Source organism: Mustela lutreola, chromosome 7 (genome assembly GCF_030435805.1).
Source record: "Mustela lutreola isolate mMusLut2 chromosome 7, mMusLut2.pri, whole genome shotgun sequence".
In the NCBI taxonomy this organism is placed as follows: Eukaryota; Metazoa; Chordata; class Mammalia; order Carnivora; family Mustelidae; genus Mustela; species Mustela lutreola.
This window is the reverse complement of record NC_081296.1, coordinates 75500357-75524443: the sequence shown is the minus strand read 5'-3', so window position 1 is coordinate 75524443 and position 24087 is coordinate 75500357. Positions and strand designations below refer to the sequence as shown.

The window sequence follows — 24087 nt, the reverse complement described above, 5'->3', positions numbered from 1 at the left end:
TAAAGCTAGGAAAAAAGTAGAATTTGTTGAGGAGTGATGGCTGACCTGTGTGGTATGGGGGTAGAAACCCACATTTACTTAGGGGTAGGGGGAACCCAAGAAAGAGCAGGGAGCAGCAGAGATGGAGAACAAAGGGAAGACAATGAGATGAAAGCCAGAAGAAAGGAGTCTCTCAGGAAATTGGGGGTGGATAACCATATCTAATGCTAGGTGCTCATAAGGTTAAGAACTAAGGAAAAACACCTTTATTTTATTTTTTTAAAGATCTTTAAACTTCAATATAGTTGCCACACAATGTTACATTAGTTTCAGGTGGACAACATAGTGAGTGGACAAAGCTCTATGCTCACAAGTGTAGCTACCATCTGTCACTGTACAGTGCTATTAACAATACCATTTACTATATTCCCTGTGCCTTTACCTTTTTCTCACATGACTTATTACACACCTGGGAGCCTGTACCTCCCACTTCCTTTCACCCATTTTGCCCATCCTTCCCCCACATCCCCCGCAGTCATCACTTTGCTCTCTATAGGTCTCATTCTGCTTTTGGTTTCTTTATTTCATTTGTTTTGTTTTTTTTAGATTCCATATGTGAGTGCAATCATGTAGTATTTGTCTCTCTCAGTCTGATTTATTTCATTTAATGTCATACCTTCTAGATCCCTCCACGCTGTTGCAAATGGCAAGATTCTTTTTACAGCTGCACGATACTCAGTTGTATATATCTATATGTATGTATGTATATATATATCACATCCTCCTTCTCTATTTGTGCATGAACATTTAGACTGCTTCCACACCTTGGCTATTTTAAATAATGCTGCAATTAACATAGAGATGCATATATCTTTTTGAATAGTATTTTCATTTTTTTTTGGTAAAAATCTAGTACTGGAATTACTGGACCATATGGTATTTCTTTTTTATTTTTATTTTTTTTTTTTGAGGAACTTCCTTATGGTAAGAAAAACATCTTTTTTTTTTTTTTTAAAGGTTTTATTTGTTTATTTGACAGACAGAGATCACAAGTAGGCAGAGGGACAGGCAGAGACAGAGGGGGAAGAAGGCTCCCTGCTGAGCAGAGAGCCCAATGTGGGGCTCAATCCCAGGACCCTGAGATTATGACCTGAGCCAAAGGCAGAGGCTTTAACCCACTGAGCCACCCAGGCACCCCAAGAAAAACATCTTTATCAAGAAGGGCGTGATTAGAGGACCTAAAGAAAATAGCTGTATAATTTTTTTTTTTTAAAGTTGAGATTTGGAAGTCAAAGGGCAGAAAAAAATATGCAAAACATAAGGGCATGGAGTTATAGTCCACTCAATTAATAATTTGCAATAAAAAGGAGAAAAGTAGTATAGAAGCTTTTAGACTTGCTGAAATTAAGTACATTTTTGAATGAATTCTTCTCACATATTTTGGCTATCCAAATCCATTGGAAGGTAAAACTCTTAAGTATTTTTTTGAGGGGGAAACTTGGGATATCAACATGTGGGGCACCTGAATCCCGCTTTAATCCCCAGCCTGACGGGAAATTTGGGTTTCTCTTTCTTTTCTTCCTGAGCAGCATAGTTGCATGCCGAAGTGCCCTAGATCCTCACCAGCAGGCCTGATTACCAGAGCAATTTAGGCACCAACTGGAGAGTACAGATGATGACAAGCAGTGTGACAAGTTGGAATTAGTTGTGGAAAATACTAGTAACTTGCATTTGTTATGGGTTTCTGGTTGTTGGTTGCTATGCTTTGTATTGGGGTTTTCCCATAGCAACAGTAGTTTTTTTTTCTTTTCTTTATTATTTTTTTTTTAACAGACATTGAAAATGTCTTCTGTTCTGTGTGCTGTTAATATCTTTGTAAATTATTCCATGTTCTATGTGACCAAACTTTTTCCTTTATAAATAATCTACTTGGAGAAAAGGTAATTTTTGGACTTCATTTTCTTTTTGGATTTAAGAGTTTAAAAGTATAAATATTTTATCTCTTTGACATATGTTTTATTTACATAGTGTTATTTGGCTAAGCAGTTGTCTGATTCCTTATTTCTTTAATTTGGTTGGTCTGTTTTAATCTTTTGTTTAACCATCTGAATTCCCATTTGTAAATGTTCTAAAAAGGTGCATTAAAGTAATTAAAGAATCCAATCAAACTCTAAACTCTATCTAATTAAACTCCAGTTAAACTTTGAAATGTTTGCTTGTTATTTACCTGTTCCAGGCTTGAAATAATTTCCGTGTGCTCATAAAACTTGTTCTGTTTCATCTGTTTGTGAAGTAAATTCCAAGTAAAAGCAGATTTTTTAAAATTTTACTTTCTTCATTGCAATGATGTGAAATTGAAAAGTTTCCAAGCAATATATAATTGGAATTAGAAGAATTAAAATAAGCTAATTGTGGCAGTAGACTCTTAGAGCTCATTATTGCGAGGACACAGTGGTATAAATTTAAACCAAGACCAAGAAATGAAAAGACGCAGGAAGAGAAATAACTTCCTGTGTGGAGTGAGCACCACAAATGCAGTTTCCTTTGTTGGCAAAAGGTTTATGAAAGTTATCCATAAATCAATCATGTGGATAAAATTGGGCAAGTTCAGTAACAGTTGAGAAGTTAACAGAAAAACCACCAACCCCAACGGTTTCAAAGTGGTTTTTATCTTGTTTTGTAGTTATCTTTATTGGACCAAATAGTGTGGTTCTGTGAATCATATTATGAAAAGATGGCAATTATCATATTTTACATTTTGTAGTTTGAAAATTAATCAAATCATTTGTGTTTAAAATGTCTTAAATTCGTGTCTGCAATTATGAAGCCAGTGGTCAGATTATTGTATTTTGTATGTGGCTATTTCTACAGTTTCTTATAAAGGTAAGCTATTTAGGCATGAAGATCATATTGGAAGATATTTTAAAATTGATCTTAGGAGTTGTTTAGGAGCTCTACGTGTATGGGTGTAAATGTATGTGTGTTGCATGAATATGTGCATGTAGGTAAGTTTGTAGTTGTAACTCTGTGATACATCTCTGTAAGAATGTTCTTGCTTGACTAGAGAGCCTCTTCTTAGAGGAATAAAGCACAGGACAGCAATCAGATTCCTGTATCTAGATCAGAGATATATATATCTCTTGGTACTGTGCCTTGACTTCTCCAGCAGCTCTAATTGTTCTGGGTTTCATTCATGCTCCTTGGTTGTGAAGCTTGCTGTGAAACAAGCAAGCTCATGTCATGGCTATGGGTATCCAGGTGCCTTTCAGATAGGTTGCAGATGCTGACATCATTCCACACCAGTGGTTGAAAAAATGCAGGGAAAAAGAGTTGCCTTATACAAATGGAAAAACCCAACTGGCTTCTCTGGTACTGCAAGGAAGTTAGCTTAAGTTCATTATAGAATTTCAGGGTGAAATTATCCTTTCAAGCTTTTCCACCCCGTTCCCTCTACAGAATTCTCACGAACTGCATACCCAATTTTTGTTTATATCCCTTACAAGAGGGCAACTCACCAACTCTCTTTAGTGGGAAAGGGTGAGAAGTGTGGGGTCCCATCTGGCTCAGTTTTAATTATTCTGATGATGTTCCCAAACTAGGGAGAATAGATAATTTGTCTTCTAAACCAGATCACTTTTGAGAATGAAAGGGGATCCTGTTAGTTACTTTGCCAAGACAATGGGCCTACACTGGGACTGTCACTCTATCTATAACCCATTTTCAACCTTTGTATTTATTGACTGAATTTGGAACTTCTCTGGGGCTCTGTCTTTGGATAGTTTTAATTATTAGGCAGTTTTTCCTTCAGTTGAGCCAAATCGATTTTCTCTTGCTCTATTATTTATTGGTTTAGCATTTCTTCTAATGCCAAAGCCAAGCAAACGTGTCTCCTGATTCACATGATAAACCTTCTGATAATGTATTTAAAATACCAAACTTGGGTTCATAGATTAGACTTATCTCCAGTATAGTCACCTGCAATTCCTACCCCACTTTTTCCCTGCAAAGAGCTTCAGCTTTTCTATAACCAACTCTGTAAAGTGGGTTGTTCCAGAGTCAAACAACATATTCTAGAAGTTGTTTGAGCAGCTTGAAGTAGAAGAAGAATTATTACAGTAGTCTAAGATAGCACTAGCTTTTTGGTGATGGCTGACACCTCTTAATCTGTTACTAATCTCATTTTCATCATTAAGGACAAAGACTATGTCACATTTATCTCTTTATCTTGCTTGTCATAGAACTTGGCACACAACAAATACCACTTCCTCTGTCATTAAATATCCCTTTCATTATTGTCTCATATGAAGACTTACAGCATGTCTTCTGTATCTTCACTGATACCTAATCCAATGGGCCAGTTAAATCAAAAGCTCTGGAAGTGGAGTCCAACCTCTGGTATATTTTTTAAGCTTTCTGGGTGATTCCAACGAGCAAACAGGATTGGGAATCACTGTTCTAAGTTAGTAATAAAAATATTGAGTATAACACAGTGGAGGACAACTTATCACTAGATACCTCCCTAGAGTTGCCATTGGGCCATTAATCATTATGAATTTCTGACTTACCTAGTTTCCAATCTTTATAGTTAACCAACCTTGCTACCAATCTAATTTTTAAGTATATTATTGATTTTTATCTTAATAAGCAGAATTTTTTTTTTTAAAAGTTGTTACAGTGCTGGCTAGGTGGTTTCTATATGGAAACAGAAGGGCGGAATAAATAATTGAACTTTAGATTGTTTTCTAAGTCCTGTTTCTATGATTCTTGCAAACCACTTAGTTCCATGTTGCAATATTTTAAATACTCTTGTAGCCCATATGCCACAAAAACGCCATTGTTCTACGCAAGACATTTTTGAGGTTAGAAGCACAAATGGGCTGAACTTCTTCATAATGTTTTGCAGAGACAACATTGTTCAGACTTTTCTAGGTGAGAAAATAAGTTAAAGAAAGGTTTGACTTTTTTTTTTTTCTTCTCTCTTGCTCTCTGATATGGTAAAGTTAATAAACTGCATGAAGATGTTGTGCTAAAAATGTGAAAAATATGCATTTATGCCAGTGCCTATCTTATTTTGGTAAAAGTGGTTCTCTAGGTTTTGTACTGGAAATTACTGGTTTGTTTTGTGAATTACTAACAATTATATTAGCTCATGTTTTGTTTTGGTAAATGGAGTTACTTTTTCCCCTCATGTATTTTGAATTTTTTTCCAGTTGGGTTTTCAGCCTTGTATTGAGTAATTAGTGAGTGTTTGTCACTTTGTTAAATACTTTTGAGACTTGAAGTATAAAAGAACTCTTAGCCCTTCAAGAGTTTGCTGCCTCCTTAGATTTTGAGAGTATTTTATATACATGGATGAAATAGCAGTTTAAGACATTGCAATATTAAGTATGAAAATGAATAGTATTAGACTTATAATTAGCATTTTCACTATATATGGGTAAGGAAGATAGTTTTCTAAGAACAGATGGATCATTTTCTTAAAGTAGTATTGGTAATGTCTTTTAAAAATTATGAAAGAATGTTAAAATACTATGTTGTATTTATATAAAAATGGTCTGTCTGAATTTGGGGAATTATTGGGCCAAAAGTCAAATGTCAGTCACCTTTTAGCCCATCTCAACCTAAACTGAATGAAGAAAATGATGATGAGCTCATTCAAAAGTACTCCTGGGACATTTTGGAATTAAGTTTTTTGAGTCTGAAAGGTAGTTGAAATTTTTTTTTTAATTCAAATGTGACTATATACATATATATAATTTCTGAAAACCAATACTTCAGGTATTTTAACATCAGGAATAATCTGAATTTGTTTTATGAACAAATAATTACAAATAAATTCCTGAAGCCATATAGGGCCTATATGCTCTTGCCTGTGCAAATGATCAGTATTTTGCATTTTACACTTAAGCATTTTAATAAAAGGGTTTCTTGTACTCCCATTTCTTCTCCTCACCCTGCCATGTTCCCCTTGTTTTCACATACCTGTGGAATTTCTCCATAGTCCTGTGTTTTGCAACCTAATGCTTGGTCTGATCTATTTGTAAGAGCTTAAATTGAAAATGTGTGAAAAAATCTCCATTTTTTCCAATGATTTTTCTTTTTATTCAGTGTATTTTTCTTGAAGGATTAAAGGAGAAGTCTGGAAGAATATCTTCAGCTGAGCCAAAAGGACATTTTGTCTTTATAGTCTAAGTCTTCAAGGCATTTATTTGTGATGACTCAGCTCCATGGTCTATTGGTGAAATCAAGTGTTCTTTTGAAAGTTCATAATCTATAGTGCACAAATCGGAGTTTTTGGATTTGTAATCTAATTATTTACATAGCCTTTTGAAAAATACATGCAGCCTTGCTTATATAACAGAAATTTGTGCTTATCAATACTCTCAGAGGTTATTTAATACTTCGCTTCTTGAAGTGTGGTTCACAGATATCAGACCAGCATCCCTGGCTTCACCAGGAGCTTCTTAGACATGCAGAATCTCAGTCCCTCTTCCCTAAATATTGAGTCAGAACCTGCATTTTAACAAAACCCTCAAAGGATTCATATGCACATTTGGGTTTCAGAAGCAATAGACCAATCCTCTGTTCTCATTTTAGTTAGATGAAGATTTTGAAGATTGTAACAAAAACAAAAGAGGTGAAGAGGGGAAAAAAAAGTGTTTAATTATCAGGCATAATGCTAATACTTTAAATGTGTTCTCAGTTAATCTTCACATGCACACATGCATGGTGGATATTATTACCCACATTTTATGGATGGGGACACTGAAGATTACAGGGACTAGGAGATAATTTTCCAAGGTTACTTAGCTAATAAAATGGTGAGTCACCATGCAGATTGAGGAATCCAAGCCCTCACTTTTTCCTAATACTCAATTATTTCTTGGGACCATAGGCATTCACTAAGTACTACTAACTAGTTTCTTTTTTGGGACTATGACTTAGATTTTTTTGGAAAATGTCTTCAAGAAGCTCTTGAGCTTTCTGAAACTAGGGGGCTTGCAAGGAGCATCTTCTTAATCTGTGAATTTTAAATTTGGAAGTTTGATTTGTCATCGTCTACATGTAATTCCTTTCTTTAAGACATGTCTGTCTTTAAAATTTTTTTTAATTAATTATTTTAATTAACATATAATGTATTATTTGTCCCAGGGGTACAGATCTGTGAATTGTCAGGCTTACACATTTAACAGCACTCACCATAGCACATACTCTCCCCAATGTCTATTACTCAAGCACCCTCTCCATACCTTTCCTCCCCCCAGCAACCCTCAGTTTGTTTTGTGAGATTAAGAGTCTCTTATGGTTTGTCTTCCTCCTGATCCCATCTTGTTTCATTTTTTCCTTTCTTATTCCCCAAGTCCCCCATCCTGCCTCTCAAATTGCTCATATCAGAGAGATCGTATGATAATTTTCTTTCTCTGATTGGCTTATTTAACTCAGCATAATACCCTCTAGTTCAATCCATGTCGTTGCAGATGGCAAGATTTCATTTCTTTTGATGGCTGCATAGTATTCCATTGTATATATATACCACATCTTCTTTATCCATTCATCTGTTGATGGATATCTAGGTTCTTTCCATAGTTTGGCTATTGTGGACATCGCTGCTATAAACATTCGGGTGCACGTGCCCCTTCAGATCACTACATTTGTATCTTTAGGATAAATACCCAGTAGTGCGATTGCTGCATCATAGGGTAGCTCTATTTTCAATTTTTTGAGGAACCTCCATGCTGTTTTCCAGAGTGGCCGCATCAGCTCGCATTCTCACCAAAAGTGTAGGAGGGTTCCCCTTTCTCCGCATCCTTGCCAACTGTCATTTCCTGACTTGTTAATTTTAGCCATTCTGGGCATGTCTACCTTCTTAACTCCCTTCCTTCTTTTCATCCTTGTCCATATCTTGTTCTTTGCCTCCTTCTCCTTTATAATGGCCTCTGTCAAAATAGTTGTCTCTGTCATGAGTAAGAGGGCACATGTTGAAAACATGTGATTTTTGCAATAGAAACCTGGCATATTTCAATAGCATTTTCAGAGAAACAGTGGGGCTTATTCACAAATGCAAAATCCAGTTTAAATTCACCATGTGGATGGTATACAATGTTGGTGATCTAGTCTCTTCCTGAAGTATATGCAATTGTAAGTAAAGTGCTTTTAGGTGAAGCTATTTAGGGTTGGAATATGCCATACCTTTTACTCTCCAGTTTCCCTCCCCATATCTTACTTCCCAGCTCTACCTAGTTGCCTGAAAACTTTTTGTTTCCAAGATCTTTCCTATTAGGAAGGAAATCTTTTTCACACTGAAGGGTTAGAAATTAATGTATCCTTCTTTGGGTATGGAGTCAAAATGGGAGAAAACGACCAGAAAATGTGTTTGACCCAAAGAGTTGACCTATAATATATAGTCATATAATAGGTATGTAAATATTTTTGGTAGAGGACTTCCCTGAATCACTGCTACAGTTGACTCTGTTTTTATTCATTTATACATGCATTTATTTAACCACAATTATTAAGAAAAATTAAAAGTATTTTTAAAAATTATAAAGAGCAACAATTATTGTGGAATTGCTGTGTGCCTGGGATGGGGGTGAGGTCCATAAGGGTGAACAAGACTCAGCAGTATTTTTCTTCAAGGTGCTCAGAGTCCAGTGGGCCCTTCTTCAGGTTTGGAATCAGAATATTTCCTAGGAGCCCGGGGAGGGGGTACTGTGGCCCATAACTGGCTTGGCCTTTTCAAGCGATTTTAGCCTTTCTGAGTGTCACTTTCTTTACTGAGGATATAGGCAAATTGTTTCCCTGGAAAGGACTGTTGTGGGAAGATAATATCTAAAATAGATTTGACACCCTTTCCTTCCTTATTAGAAGTAAAATAACCATTTGGGAAAACCCGTTTCTCATAAAATCCTCAGGCCATGTGCCATAGTCCGGCCCCTCGTTCCCCATCCTCCATCCCCTTCACATCTTTCTTACTTATATCACCACCGGCTTGCAGAGCACAGACTTCGAGTCCCATGAAATGCCTCCCAATTCTATTTCTATTCTGTCAAACTCACCAACCTCTTTGGGTTTTATTTTTTTTATTTTTTTAAATTTTTTACCCCTTAAACCAACACACTTGCATAGGAGTCTGGATGAATGCTTTGAACCCTTCCCCCCGATGGAGTCAATCAGGAGGAGGAATGTCTAAGAGGAAGGCACTGTGAAAGAGGAATGTGAAGGAAGTAGAATGAGATGGTGGAGAAGGTGTGGGTGATGTAAGTAGGAGCCCGCCCTTCTTTTCTCCGTGCACGCATGCATGCATTCATTCATTTCTTTGTTCATTCAGAAAGCAGGGGAAAGGATCTGGTCTGCTCTTTGTACTCACTGTTACTCCTAACTGGCCTCCTGGTGATGCTTGGGTGAATCACAAACTATTAAATAAACAAATCCCCACTGGAACCCCTCCTGGAGTACTCAGAGTTGTTCTGTGAGCAGCTCAGCTGCAAATCAGTTCAGGGACTTAGAACATCTGTCTTAGTGAATTTTGATCAGAAACTCACATTTGAACCCACTGTGCATTTTCTCTCCATATCATGGCAGCTCTTATTCTATTCAGCACTCACATGAGCTTCTTACTGAACCTCCGTCAGCTCCTACAAGACAACTGTCTGTTTTTATATACGTCACCAGGGAGCCCCATTTCCAGTTCCCTGAAGCAAATTCAGTTTTTGTCTAACTCAGAACATACTAAGCAAAAACTGCCAAATTTGCTGGAAATTCATTAAACTCTTTGTAGATGATGTGATAACAAAAAATAAGAGATTGGCACTTCAATTTATTTATCAAGTGTTGCTGTTGTGTTTTAAGTTATAGAATACTTTAAAGACTCGCTCTTCTCCCATTCCATGTAAAGAATTTTATTTCCCTTGTGTCCTAACTGGTCCTTTATCCTCCCTTTCAACAGCTCTACTCTCAAGTAAAAACTATTTGAAATACAAAAAATCACAAAGGTGATGTGGGTTTGTCTAAATTTAGATTTATTGTCCCACTCTGGATGAGAATGGGCTGGAGACCAAGAAGTAGAGATGTTGTAGGAGGGCATTTCCATAAGTTGGCCATGGGTCCTAATTTCTCCTGCATCCTGCTGGAGATGGGAATTCAGAGAGACATACACTTCTCACCTGATTCCCACGGGTTCAGGAGAAAATTGCATGATGTTATTTGTATAGCACCCTATTATAAGAAGTAGAGTTCTAGGAAGGATTAGACTATTTGTAGTGTGTTATTATAACCCCTTGGCCCTTCGGGGAAATTCATTATGGGTGTCTCCTCATTAACTGGACTTTTCCATTGTGCCTTTGTTATTGTCATAAATGCTGAAGTCTTGCCTGAAATTTGGCCTTGTTCCCAGATGGCATAGCAGTGTGAACGTGGTCTAATTTTTAGTCTTAGTAAACAAAGCAACTCATATGCCCTATGTTGTTGAAAGACTCAGGAAATGGTTCAGGAAATGGACCCGAGAAAGCCAGCTCCATATCACCTCAAAGAAATGTCTAATCTGGTTGTCCAGGGCTTCTAAAGCTCTAGCATGAGATAGGCAAATAGGCCAAAGCTGAGGACCTGCTTCCCTGCAGATGGCAGATCTACAGGGAAGAGGCACAGAAGAGTTTTGGTAAAGCAGAAATCAGCAAACAAATCATTATGGGACTATGAAGGTCCCACTGAAATACAACCTTTGATTTCTTTTTTTTTCTCTTTTGTATGGCTTCCTTTTCTTTTGTATCTTCGCTCTCTGGAGAAGGTGTATACTAAGTCTCCCTCTCTCTCAACCTGTGTAATTTTAAGAGCATTTTTGCTCTTTTCAGATATCACAAAAGAAAAGTTAACATTTTATTTGGACCTAGTTAGAATCCTTTATATGTTGTATGCATCTAAATGCCCTGGAGGAAAAATAAATTAGTGTGATTAAATTAATCTCAGAGGGAAATTTAATTTGTCCCCCTGGTAATTGTCCAAAATTAGTTCTTTGTAGATAAATTACTATTCATAGACCATTTACTAGTTCTAGAACAGTCTTGCAGAAGCTGGAACATGAAACAAAATTCTGAGGATAGAAAAGAAAACAAAGTAAGGTTTATGTTACCACCAGGCAGATTGGCTTTGGAGGCACACTGAGGCTGAAATCCTGCCTAGCTATTGCCTGTGATTCTGAGGTCTAGATGGGAAATGAAGTACCCTAGACAAGGCTGATGATGTTCTCCCTAGACTGAAGGTATGGAAAGTGATTGCTCTAGCTGATTGAATTTATGTGCATCTTTCACTGTCCTGTGGTTTAGAAAGTTTTTTTTTTTTTTTTTTTTTTTTAACCAAGGAATATTGTAGGAGGGCCAGTGGATTTATTAATCAAGAGGCAGTCTAGAAATTCTTTGTTTCTGGCTCATTTCCCAGGAAACACATACCACTTAGGAGAACACATGACTCTACAAAACAGCTTTTATGGGCAGCCCTGTAACTGCTCTAAGCCTCAGTTTCTTCATCTGCAAAGTGGTGCTGAAGTAGAAACAATTCATTAGATTTTTTGAAGATTATCTGAGATGATGTATGCACAGTGCTCAGCACCGTGCTGGGCCTGTGTAGGGAGACAATACATATTAACAGAGCAACACCATTACATGAAGAGGCATACTTTCTTCATTACACATCCAAGTCTTGGTGACACATGGGTCATACTCCTTTTCTTTGATTATAACAATGTGTAGTCTGGCAATTTTCAAGCTTTTTCTGAGTATGTTCCCTACTTATAAAAAGAAAACCTTCCTGTATCTTTTGGTAGATGAATGCATAAAGATGTGATGTGACTACTCAGTCATTAAAAAGAATGAAATCTTGCCATTTGTGACCTAGAGGGTATTATGTTAAGTGAAGTAATTCAGAGAAAGACCCCCTATATGTGGAATCTAAAAAACAAAACAAATGAACAGACAAGAAGGCAGAATCAGACTCCTAAATGCAGATAACAATCTGGTGGTTGCCAGATGGAAGGTGGTGGGAGGCTGAGTGAAATAGGTAGAGAAAATTAGGAGGTATCCAAATTTTCAGTTATAATTTGCAGAGATAAAAAGTAAAGCATGTAGGGAATATAGTCAATAATATTGTCGTAACATTGTATGGTGGCTGCAGTTACCGTGGTGAGCATTGAGTAATGTATAGAACTGTCAAATCACTGTCCTATACCTGAGACTTATTTAACATTGTATGTCAATTATACTTTAATAAAAAATCCAAATATGTTGCCCATATTAAATACCCAGCAAGAAAAAAAAATACATATACATGTATTTACTTTATGTATTTGTATGTATGTATTTATATTTGAATACATTTGAATACACTCAGTATTTGTATTTTATGTATTTATGTGTTTATATATGTATATAAATATAAGTATGTATACATAAATATCATGTGTATGTGTGAATATACCTAGTCAAGAAAACCTGTGCATCAAACATTAATAGCCTCAGCTTTAAATTTCTTTGTTAAAACATCCATGGAAGTTATCGTTTTTTTTTTTGTTTTTGTTTGTTTGTTTTTTGTTTTTGTTTTTGTTTTTTTTTAATAGCTTAAAGGACTGCTGTGCTTCCCCTGGAGAACAGGTGCCCAGTGGTCTCATCAGATAGTCATCTTGAGGTTGTGTGAATCTGAAATGTCAAATAAGCAGGCTTCTTAAGGGAGTCTCGGCAGGCAACGTGCTCCTCTTTTATTGCTCACTGTTTTCTTCGTAGTCTTGATCACTTTCTTTAACTGTGTGATCAGTTTATACGTTTGTTTATTCTTGCCTCTCTCCCCACAACTAAAATGCAAACTTGGTCTAGGAAGATAGAGACTGTCTATTCACATCTGTAGTCCTGGTTCAATGACAGTGCCTGTCACATGAAAGGCCCTTGTTGTATGAATGGATGAATGCTGGGGGAAGTGTGGCCTCTCTTTACCTCCCCACAAATGCTTTTGTTCACGTTGTGGAGCTCAGGCTCAGGAGAACCTCATGCAGATGGTGGTGGTGGGAACAATGATGATGTTTATTGGTGGCTCTCTGTAAAGCCTCTTCTGTGGCTCCGACCTCACTCAGCAGTGTTCACAGAGGAATGCGCTATCATCTTGCCATGCCTCCCAGCCCTGAGTGCTGTACACTCTTCACCATTTGACCAATAAAGAGGAGATGTGGTTCTGCCTGGTGTCAGGCGCCAGACTCCCAATCTTCAGGCTTATTTGCCCCATATGTGAATTCTTTTGGTACCTTTGCATAAAACATGGCTGTTTCACATATTTCCTGAGCAGCGCAAATGCCTTTAGGCCACTTCCTTTTTTTTTTTTTTTTTAAGCAAGTGTTCTGTGGATGCCGTCTCTTTTTGGGTTTTATTTTATGGTTTAGAGATCATTTCTCTTCAAGAGTCAGGACTATTTCTCTTTCTGAAATCCATGTTGTACCATATATCTGTCTCCTCTACTGGCAAGGCTATTAGGCTCTTTCCCCCCTCAAGCTCCTGACAGTTACTTTTTATAGCTGTCATGACAAAAATGTTTCATCAAATGTGGGAGGGAAGATCTTGTGAGAGTGTGGAAACTGTGGTACTCATTGCGAAAGCTCCTGGGGTTTGGCCTGTGGGATCACAGACGCAGGCAATGTCCCCGGACAACCACCAGATGCATTTAGGCTTGGCCTTCTATGACTCATTCTTTAAGGCAAATATAGAGATGAAAGTACACTACTGTATAAAAATGTAAATTGATTTTGTATGTATTAATGTTTTTATCTGCTATTTTGTTGATTGGGGGTAAAAGAATAACTGAAATTGACTTAGACGACAAAATAAATGAACAAATCATATAATTGAGAAGTCTGGATATAGGGCTAGCCTCAGGAGAGGCTTGGTCTAGTTTCTTTCTCTGCATTTTCCAGCCCTGAATCTTCAGTGCAGAATTTATTTTTAACAGCTTCCCCACTCATGGTCCCAAGATGCTGTCAGTGATCCCTAGGGCTACTTGTTTCCAGGTTGGAATCCAGTAGGAAAGAGAAAGCCAGTATCTCCAGCAAATTCCCAGAATTGACGTGGGTCATGTGCTAATCCCTGAACTCAAAATTTTAATCAGGAAGATGGGCCATGTAGTTGGCTCAAACTAATCTGGGTCTGACTCTGAAGTTTTAGATGAGAAATGAATTCATCCAGACCACAAGACTAGGTAATTTGCAGCACTGTTAGATGAGGGGAAGGGGAAAATAGTCAAATGTCTGTTACACCTAGCATTAAAATAAGACTGGATTTGTGGTGCTAAGTTTGGTTTTTGATACTTATTTTTTATGGCTGATGTGTCTCACACTCTCCAAATACTAGGCTTAGTTTCCATTTCTGGTTGTGGTGTCCATCAGTCTTTCTGGCTTTCTACCTTTTGGGCACATGATGGCTCTTTCTGATCAGTGAATTGTGAGCATTTGGGCTGAAGCATTGACTTGTATGTACAAAACAGAGCATTCTCTTTCCCTCTGGAAATGCAGTTGGAAGTACCTGAGATGGTGAATGGTCCATTGTGAGTAACAAGGGTGAACAGAGTCTTCCTGGTGGCTGATGTTGAATAAGTAGCATGAGCAAGAAATAAACCTTTATTATTTTAAGCCATGAAGATTCTGGAGTTGTTACTGTGGCATACCCAGTTTATTCTGCCTAGTACATTGAATTTTCTAAATCCATTTGGATTATTTGGGAATTGCTCAGAAAAATCTTTTATTTATGTGATTCTTTCACCATAAAACTCAACTCAAAAATGCTTTTACATATGTGGTCTGGTTTTATCTCCACAATAGTCCCATAAATATGTAGGTGAGAAGTATTAGTAACTCTGTCTTTCCCATGGAAGAATTGAAGTAAACTCCCCAAATGTTCAGTTTACTAATTTAGCAATGTTTGTTATTTTTCTATTTGCTTCATTTTCTTAAGCAATACGATTACACAATAAAATCTCATTATAAAAAATAATGCCTCTCATTTTGCTAATATCTAGTTTGATGTTCCACCTTTGAAGAAATTCTCATTTTTACTTTATTCTTTTCCTGTAATAAATACTTAATGTTAAAACGTAAAGGACTTTGGCCACTGCTGCTTCCGTTGCAAAGCGAAACTAAAGGAGGGCTTATCTGTACTATTTACTTGTGTTGAACTTTGTAAAAAACCAAAAGGGTCACTCTTGGAGGGATATTGAAAGATAACACAGGAAAACTGTAATCATACAGCAGGCAATAGATAAGCAGAGCTCCTACAGAGGGGGTTGACTCAAGAGGAAAATGTAGATACATGGTATTATTTTCCTTGGTAAGAAAATGGCAGCAGGCCAAAAATTCAGAGTGGAGGAGAGAGCAAGGGCTGATTGATCTGAAAACAGAAGAGAGAATTGCCTTGCTCTGAATTGGCAAAGAACACTGCTGATTAGAGTGGGCTCTGGAAACAGAGTACCTGGGTTCAGATCGTGGTACCACCACTTACAGCTGTATAACCTTGCTTATATTACTTAATCTCTCTAAATCCGGGATTCCTCTTCTATAAGGAATAAGGATAATAGTATCTATTTCATAAGGATATTGTGAGGATAAAATGAGCTGTGAACTGTAAAGCTCTTAGAATAGTACACATGGGAAGAGTTTGATAAATATCAGTTGCCATTATATTATTATTATTATTCATTGTCAACCTTTCTGTCACCGCCTGTTCCAAGCCACCCATAATCTGTCACCTGGACTAATTAAAAAACCTTCTCATTGGTCTTTCCTCATCTGTTTTGTGTCATTTCCAACTTGTTCTCCACCCTGTAGCAAGGGTAATCTTCTGAAGTTAGAATCTCAACAAGTTGTTTCTTTGCTTATAACTTTTCAGTAATTCCCTCTTCACTTAGATTTTTAGTCTTTATGATAAAGTCCAAAATTCTTAGTGGATTCCAAGGAACTACTCTATCTAGCCTCAGTCTGTGCTGACCTCTTGTACAGCCCCATGGCCCCTTTTGTAAACTCCCAAGTGAGCCATCTTCTGCCTACCTTGGCACATTTGTATTAATATATTTTAGAGGAGCAATGCTTTCTTCTCATCCTGATGTTGTCTTCCTGATGGAGGGATCTCTACTGGGGTGACATTTCTCTTACCACCCCTTTACTTAACTTTGTAGTGAAGTTATTTGTTTGATGGGTCAGTCTTGGAGGGATATCTGGGCCTCACCAGCTCCGCTCTGCCCTCTTCCTCTTGGAAGCAAGCTCTCTCTAGGGAACGTGCATTCTCTCATGCTCCTCTAGGGGTAGACCCCTTTCACACTGCATGGGAGGTTCCCCCTGCTCCAGAATGGCCTATGGCCGCGTGGTTAATCTACCACATTGTGGGACAGGTTAACTGGTCCACCTGGCTAACAAATGAAAGCCATGACTTCCAGCCTGATTTCCTTTCGCACTAAAGGTGCTGTAGGGATTCTCCAGGTGTACTCCTTTCTCCTTGTTCTCCTTTTCCTTCTCCTCTTCGTCAATTCTTTTGAATAGGGATGTTTCTAGTGGTTCATGGTGGAAAAGTCATGCTGAAGGGATAGAGGTGAAGATCTTCTGTGCTGTATTATGGAATGAACTGTACTAAAATTTGCCTGTAAGCCAATAGGTGGTTCAGTGAAATGACAGACTATTTAAGGTGTGACCTATACTCACATCCTTGGAGAAGGCGGTGGAAATAGAAACACTTTTTCCTTTCAATTAAAAGAGACAGGTAAATGGTCCTCCAGGAGGGGGAGCCCTCGTTCTTTGTTCCCAGGCATAGCTATGAGGGTTTGCATCATCTGTGACCAAGTAACAACAGAGCCCGAACATCACAATCATTTTATATGTTAAGTTAAATAGGAGAAAATCGTCACAGACCTGTGACTATTATCACTTTGTCCTGCTCATTGTCTTTTCACCTATGTGGGATTCAGTTTTGTAGGAGAGTTTCTTTATAATTCCAGTCATGGTGTTGAGCTTCCCAGCAGATGTTCCATCTGTCCTTTTACAAGGTACAGGCTTAACCTCATTTTAGTTTCAACTTAGAAGAAAATATAAAACTGGAATATGTGATTTTTTTTCTTAGTTAACTGCTTTTTCTCCTTAGCTTTCCTCCTCCCTATTATTTTCTCCAATCCCTTCATCAGAAATATGTTTCATCATTGACAGTTCTCATAGCCTCCCTTTCAGCCCAGACCTTGAGTAGATAACTCACTGCAAAATATTCCTCATCAGCTTACAGAACAGTTTTAAGTACATTACTATGTATCAGACCAGCAAAGCTGGGAAATTTTTCTCGACACCTCTCTTACTGTGCCACAGTTTGTTGCATGGAGCTAGACACAATGATTCCTGGTAAATGTTTAAAATAGCTATTTAAGGGGCACTTGGGTGGCTCAGTCAGTTAAGTGACTGATCCTTGATTTTGGCTCAGGTCATGATTGCGGGCTTGTGAGACGGAGCCCTATGTCAGGCTCGGTGCTGGGCATGGAGTCTACCGGAGATTCTTCTCCCTCTTCCTCTTTACTTTCCCCAATCTCTGACCCCCATTGCTCATGCTTTCTCTGTCTCTTAAAAAAAAAGAAAAGAAAGCTATTTTAGTAGGTGCTCATTTTCTTTAATAACAGTAACAATGATTGCTGGAAGCGTAATTTCACTTAAACTAAGTCACACCGACTAACCTCAGTTTTAATATATGAGTGGGTGGAAAATCTCTGGGCATATTGATTCAGAATTTCAGAGAGACTTATCACCCCAGATTTTGCTATCTTTGTAGATAAGATGAAATTAAGTCTTGTGGGAGTATAGTTAGGTACATTTATAAATGGTTAAATTCAACCAAACATATTTTGTATAAACTACTGAAAAGATGTTAATCTCTGCAAAGGTCTCTAGTAGTTTGCCAATGAACATCTCCTACCAGTTCAAAATGCTTAAGCCCATGGGGATAGTGGGGAGGGGTAAAGAGGGAGAGAGAATCTTAAGCAGGCTCTATGCCCAGTATGGAGCCCCACATGGGGCTCAGTCTCATAACCCTGAGATCATGACCTGAGCTGAAATTAAGAGCCAGACGCTCCACTGACTCAGCCCCCTGGGGGCCCCTGCTTGCATCTCTTAATAGCCACCTTAGATTCCATTCGATGTGTAGTTGGGGTCGGCATATTCAAGTCTCAGTACAGTCTTTGTAGTTTCAGCCTTTTGCTGGAAAATCAGCTTAGTCTGCCCACCATAGCTATTCTGCTTGTTGTCATAACATTGTTTCCTGGGACATAAAGAGAATCTGTCTTTCCTATACTGTATCACTTTGTGGGGCTGGTACTTACCACACTTCTTGCAGAAAGTCGGGTGGTTTTAGAAATGTTCATCATGGGGGGCACCTGGATGGCTCAGTGGGTTAAAGCCTCTGCCTCGGCTCAGGTCATGATCCCAGGGTCCTGGGATCGAACCCGGCATCGGGCCTGCTTCCTCCTCTCTCTGCCTGCCTCTCTGCTACTTGTGATCTGTCTGTCAAATAAATAAATAAAATCTTAAAAAAAAAAAAAGAAATGTTCACCATGTTCAGCACTAAAGATGCTTTGTGAATTCTCCAGATGTACTCCTTTCTCCTTGTTCTTTTCCTCCTTCCTTCTCTCCAAAAGTACCATCAGCATAGAAAGCTATTTTTTTAATTAAAAAAATTTTTTTTGGTCTTTAGTCATATCCTTTGTAATGTATTAGTCTACAGCTTTGGAAGAATATATAAAAGGCACATGTTTGAAAGTTTTTGATGGCAGAAAATATTGAATAATTTAAGATGGTATATTCAAAGCTATTTTTTTCAATAGATTGGTACAGTAGAAATATATGAAAGACCTTGTACATCAGTATTTTTAAAAAGCAACCTATAAGTATTTAGGAAGGGGAGACCGGATTTGATAGTGATTTATGAAGAGATGATCTAGAGATTTTAGTTCATCCAAATTCCATGAATAAACAGTTAGATACAGTTGCCAAAATGCTGATGAAATTTTAAGGTATGTTAATACAATAGTCCAGAACATAGAACATCGAAGTCTCTACTGTATGTGGGTTGGTTGACTCAGATCTGCAATATGTGTATGGTTCTGTGCAGCATGTTTTAAGAGAGATACAGAGAGGTTGGGATAAATCTAAAAGAAATGGATCAGGAAGAGATTTCTGTTAAATAAGTCATGGAGTGACTGAGGGGTTTGAGAATGCCTGGATCAGAGTTGAGATTTTGGGAAGTCCTGTGAGTGGTCTTCAAATATTTGAAGATTTCCAACATATGAAGGGCTTCGACTTGGTGTAGGTGACCATGGGGATGGAAATTGGCACATGGTAAAAAGTTACAGGGAAGCAGATTTGGGTTTCTCATAATAGACCTTTCTAGCAATTCCAAGTCTGAAATAGAAATAGGCTGGTTTGTGAGGTGGTCAGTTTTCCATCACAGAAGACTTTCAAAGACAAGCCCCTTGTCAGAGCTATCTAAAGGGTAGGAAGGTGGACCAGATAATCTCTGAAGTTTCTTCCAACCTCTCAGTCACAGCATAAACTCAATGTCTGCATATGGTAGGTGTTCAAGCAATATTTGCCAAATGTATGAATGCATAAGAGTAAAAGATCTCAGGGGCAGGTATTGTATTTGATATATTTTTAAGTCATGGATGATTTTATGGCACTGGCCAGTAATTTCACCTATATCAGGAGAGTGTCATCTTTGGGAAAAATGAAGACCTTGAGCCAAGAGAACTTAACATTTTCTACATAATTGGTTTATCTGTCTTGTTATGGCATAATTCATGTTTCGCCTTGTTAAGTTTTAGAGCTGTTCTGATAATGAGCAATACCTTGCCCCAATCTAATATGATGGTATTTCTTTTTCAGGATAATCGTATCCACACATCCAAATACAACATTCTTACCTTCTTGCCAATTAATTTATTTGAACAGTTCCAAAGAGTGGCAAATGCCTATTTCCTTTTCCTTCTGATTTTACAGGTAATGTTTAGATTGTTCCTCTTCATCATCTGTTTGTTAAAAGTATTTATATAATTTGAAAAAGTATGCTAATTCACTCAGCTGGGTGTTCTTGATTAGATAAAACCATTCTTATCAGATTTTGACTGTTATTTTTGCTGTTTCTTTTCACAAATGTGGGAGGGCTACTAATGGGTAAAAACTAGTACATTCATCATTTTAAACACTGAGGTCATTTTAGAATGCAGCTATGCACTTTATCTGAACCAAACCAGAGCCTAATAATTACTGTCCATAGCCTCCCTCCTTTCTTTATCTCCTCCTCACATCAACAGTGTGGGTGTTGCCAGAGTTGAGGTAGTCTAGCTGAGTGGTAGTTAGTGGAAACTAATTGGGCAAATTTCATTTGTTTCTAAAAACAATGACATCTTTTCTATGTATAACAAATGATGTATGCTCTATCTTCACTGAAGAGTGACCTTTTTTTATGGTTTTTGGTGGTTAATTGGTAGTTAATAAACTTCCTTTTTTCTCCTATCTGACTAAAATAGGAGCTTAAATGAAATTTCAGCTTTTACTGATATTTTAGGGAATAAAATGCATAAATCAATGAATATACATAAACAGTTCATGAGAGCTGGTTATTTACCCAATATTTATTTTATAGTAATTTAATCAGACCAAAATGGTACATTGAAAATGTGCAGGGGGCGCCTGAGTGGCTCAGTGGGTTAAGCCGCTGCCTTCGGCTCAGGTCATGATCTCAGGGTCCTGGGATCGAGTCCCACATTGGGCTCTCTGCTCAGCAGGGAGCCTGCTTCCTCCTCTCTCTCTCTGCCTGCCTCTCTGCCTACTTGTGATCTCTCTCTGTCAAATAAATAAATAAAAAAAAAATCTTTAAAAAAAAAAAAAAGAAAAGAAAATGTGCAGGGCGCTGTGTTAATTTTAGAAGGTTAAAAAGATGGGTTAGATGTGAACAGTCCAGATTAATAAATATTTGTATTAAGAAGCTTTTGGTTGTAAGTGGCAGAAACCTAAATTTATTAAAGCAAAAAGGAAATATATTTAGGATTAATTCATTTTATATATGACTGCATTAATGGGCAAACTGTTTCGATAGGATGTGACTTCTCTTTCCTCCATGTTGGCCTTACTTGGGCAGGTCCAATCTACCTGGTGGCCCCTGAAAGCTTTAGACCTTTATTCTCCTGCTTCATCTCCAACATTAAAGAGAGATAGAGGGATTTAAAAAAAGTGAGAATGAGTCTTTTTTTTTTTTTTTTTTGGTTGTTCCAGCAGGTCTTGTGATTAGCTTTCACTGGACCATGCTGAGTTACATCCCTGTTCATTAACTAATCATGGTGGCTCAAGAATTTGTAACAGTAGGTGTCTTGACCTAGATCACAGGCCAAAATGTGGAGCCAAAATGGAACGAGTCTGCCAACATTGTATGTACTGACAGTAGAAGAGATGAGGTAATTTCCCAAGGTATACTCGAGAAGAAATGGATGCTAAACAGGCACAACAAAACAAAACAACAACAACAAAAACTCCACAGTTGATGTATACTTTACAATTTATTGAAATGACTTTGGAATCCAAGATCTCTTTCCTTCTTCCCCTTATGAATTTGCTTTTTGTTTCTTTATATAACTCTTTACATCCTTCCAGAATTTTGAGCTCATTTCTTTAATGGCTTTCTTATGTATAGTCAAAGGCTCTTGTTCACAGAATTTTATATCTGGAAGGAGATTTTGGGATGGTTTGGTGCAGGCTCCTTTCTTCTGTTTATTAGGAAATGAAACCCAAAAAAGGATAAGTAATGTGTAAAACTTTTACCATGAGTCAGTGATAGAACTAGGACTAGAATCCAGCTTTTCTGCCACTCAGGCCAATGTTTTTTATTGGTACCTCAGAGGCTTTTAAGTTGATTTTATTTTAATTTTATGGAAACTATTGTATAAGATTGATTTAGTTTAGAGCTGTTTTTGATCGTGCCTGATCTCCATGTACTGACCACATCCACCCCACTCTTTCCTACCTGATGCCTCTTGAAGCAGCTCTGTATCAAACCCCATTTGAAAACCACCTTTCTAAGAGAGTCCTGTCAACTCTCATTTTGTCTCATGTGGGTGGTTTTGGAGCCAAATAGATCTAAGTTTCAAATTTTAGCAGTGTGTGTTCTTGACACACAGGGTGTGTCAAGCATGGTGACCTCTCAGGTACTTATTTACAAAATGGGAAAATGATATCTAGGGCTGCAGCATTTCCCGACTCTAGGGCACTATTCACAATGTATTCTATGTTGTGCACTGGGGGTGCTATTTACATGGAATACAAAGCCTTTGGGTGTGTGCAAAAGAGATCTGGTACAGAATCTAACTCAATGAACTTTCTCAGGGTCAAATGATATAAAATATGGGAAGTACTTGGCACACTCTGGCATAAAGTATATACTCAAAGAAACTCTCTTTTAGAATTGGTGAGAAGTTAGTAAAATTGTTAAAAGTTGAGATGAGAAGCAGAGAAAAGACAAGTGATATATGTCCCGGGAAAAGATTATGTGAAAGATTTCAAGAAGCTTACTTCTCAAGTTGGTATAAAAATTTTATTTTTTGTTAAGTAGCCTAAATATTGGCTCAATGATACTTCTGTGTGTCTTATAAGTGAATGCAAATACTTAGTTATTGAAAGTTATTCTGTATTTGTATAAATAGCTGAACATAATCTCATTACTTTCTGTGAGTCTTATGACAATATTTGGAAGATATAGTTCCTAACTTAAAAGTCCTAAACTATTTGAAATGTTTGTTTTAGCTGATTCCAGAAATCTCCTCCTTGACTTGGTTTACCACTATTGTGCCTTTGGTCCTGGTGATAACTATGACAGCTGTCAAAGATGCCACAGATGACTATGTGAGTATTTGCTTTTGAGCATTTTTGAGGTCTCAATTAAAATTGTTATCTCTCAAAGACAAAAAATTGGGATCCATTTGGAATTTTTGAATGGAGCTCTTTTGATCAGTACTAAATAAAACTCTTTTGGTATTTCTTTAGTGACTAATACAGATGTCATAGAACCAGAGCCTGTTTATGATAAAAGCAAGAGGGCTTGAATAATTAGACTTACTCCCTCATTTTACAGATGAAGAAACCAAGGACTCTAAAGAATAGTGATTTGCGGGCACCTGGGTGGCTCAGTGGGTTAAGCCGCTGCCTTTGGCTCAGGTCATGATCTCAGGGTCCTGGGATCGAGTCCCGCGTCGGGCTCTCTGCTCAGCGGGGAGCCTGCTTCCTCCTCTCTCTGCCTGCCTCTCTGCCTACTTGTCATCTCTCTCTGTCAAATAAATAAATAAAATCTTAAAAAAAAAAAGAATAGTGATTTGCTAATGATTATACAATCAATTAATTGTAAGACCAGAATTAGAACACAAACTTGCTTCTACCCAGTGAAGTATTATTTATCCTATATAATATGTCTTTCTCTAAGCTTTAGGAATTGGTAGATGTTAGGTACTCTCACATCCTATTCTCATTATAGCATGAGTTGAAAATCAAATCACTTCAGAAGTCAGGCAATTAATGTAAACAAGTGAAGTCTAAAACAATGGAGAATTTTGAAGTCTGCATAAGCCAAGGGAGGTCATTAAAACACAAAGCTTTAAAACATGGTCTTGTACAAACCAAATATTCTAAATGTAGAAAAGTTTATATCTCACCCTGGGTGCCCTAGTCTCAATACAGGTGTCTGTATCCCAATGACTTATGTATTTATATTCCTAGCCTAGGCTTCTCCTGTGAACTCATACCTATATTTCCTATTGTCTATTTTTAACTTATCTATGTCTTTAAAGTGGGTGTCTTGTAGATGGCATATAACTAGGTAATGATTTTTTATACAGCCTGAAAATCTTTTTAAATAAATTTTATTTATTTGACAGAGAGACAGCAAGAGAGGGGACACAAACAAGGGGAGTCGGAGAGAGAGAAGCAGGCACCCCATGGAGCAGGGGGATGTGGGGCTCCATCCCAGGACTTTGAGATCATGGGTTGAGCCAAAGGCAGATGCTTAATGACTGAGCCACGCAGGC

General features: G+C 37.6%; 1 protein-coding gene across 9 annotated transcripts in view; it reads left to right on the top strand.

Moving 5' to 3' along the window:
• Positions 1 to 24087, top strand: part of ATP8B4 (ATPase phospholipid transporting 8B4 (putative)) — a 257966-nt gene that overhangs the window by 59743 nt on the left and 174136 nt on the right. For all 9 annotated transcript variants that reach the window (XR_009355570.1, XM_059181516.1, XM_059181517.1 and 6 more), the window contains 2 exons: positions 19904 to 20017; positions 22814 to 22912. Coding sequence is in view for 8 of the 9 variants with exons in the window: in XM_059181516.1 (XP_059037499.1) it covers positions 19904 to 20017; positions 22814 to 22912 (213 nt within the window). In the remaining variant the exon portion in view is untranslated. The remainder of the gene's footprint in view (positions 1 to 19903; positions 20018 to 22813; positions 22913 to 24087) is intronic.